Source organism: Coturnix japonica, chromosome 23, assembly GCF_001577835.2.
Source record: "Coturnix japonica isolate 7356 chromosome 23, Coturnix japonica 2.1, whole genome shotgun sequence".
Classification (NCBI taxonomy): domain Eukaryota; kingdom Metazoa; phylum Chordata; class Aves; order Galliformes; family Phasianidae; genus Coturnix; species Coturnix japonica.
This window is the reverse complement of record NC_029538.1, coordinates 1,760,941-1,761,934: the sequence shown is the minus strand read 5'-3', so window position 1 is coordinate 1,761,934 and position 994 is coordinate 1,760,941. Positions and strand designations below refer to the sequence as shown.

The window sequence follows — 994 nt, the reverse complement described above, 5'->3', positions numbered from 1 at the left end:
CTTCCCACCCCCGGTGCCGCCTCCCGAGGGCTCGGACGTTCCCGCCGGGTTCGTCGCTCCCTGGAGCTTCGCGGGACCGAACGGATCGAACCGGGCCGGGCCATGAGCCCGACGTGCGCCGGAGCGCTGCGCTGCGCGGTGTTTTGCGCGGTTCTTTGCGCGGTTCTGTGCGCTCACGGATCCACCCGCGCAGGTAAAATAAAGGGGGGGGAGGGAAGGAGGGGACGGGAAAACAAACTTTGGGGGGTCGGTTTCCGACGGTTCCCCCCCCTCCTCCTCCCCCCCTTCGTGCCCGCAGCGCGGTGCCCACCTCCCCCCCTCGGCAGCGCTTTGGGGCCGCGACCCACAGGTGTGGGGCGGGATGGGGGGGGCACCCAATGGGGTCCAAGCGCTGAGAACCCACAGGGGAGCGAAGCAGCTTTTCCTGCCCCCCCACCCCACATCCACCCCACATCCACCCCATCCACCCCCCCGGGTGCAGCTCAGCATCAATAATGCACGGCCCAGGATGGGAGCCCGGGATGGGCTGATCGCCCCCCAACCCCCCCCCAGGCCCCGCTGACCCCGTTGTTGCTGACCCCCATAGAACAGCTCCGGGCCCCACACTGAGGCTGTGAGATGTGGGGTGTGGGGGGCACCCGGAGCGGGGCCTCAGTGCTGACATTGCCTTTAATTAATGATGAGTGCGTGGGGGGGGGGGGGGGGGGGTGGGGCAGGGGGGGGCCCCGGGGGGGGGGAGCCGGGAATAATGAATGAATCCTTCATCAGAAACCCTTAATAATTAATGACCGGGAGTGCCGGAAACTGCCGGAGTGGGGGGGGCTTCCTCGGAGGAGGTGCGTGTCCCCCCCCACCTTGGGACCACCTCAAAGAGGGGATCGGATGGGGGGGGGGCTGAAGGATCCCCCGACGGCGCTGCCCCGGCCCTTCAATGGGACCCGACGGAACCGCGCCGTGCCGATGGCTCCGGACACCACCGGGATTGGGGGGGGGG

At 68.9% G+C, this 994-nt stretch overlaps 1 protein-coding gene across 2 annotated transcripts in view; it reads left to right on the top strand.

Moving 5' to 3' along the window:
- The window catches only part of CD164L2 (CD164 molecule like 2), a 4,085-nt gene continuing 3,091 nt past the window's right edge, over positions 1-994 (top strand). For both annotated transcript variants that reach the window (XM_032449035.1, XM_015883773.1), the window contains exon 1: positions 1-193. In XM_032449035.1, the coding sequence (XP_032304926.1) occupies positions 103-193 (91 nt within the window). In that variant the 5' untranslated portion in view covers positions 1-102. The remainder of the gene's footprint in view (positions 194-994) is intronic.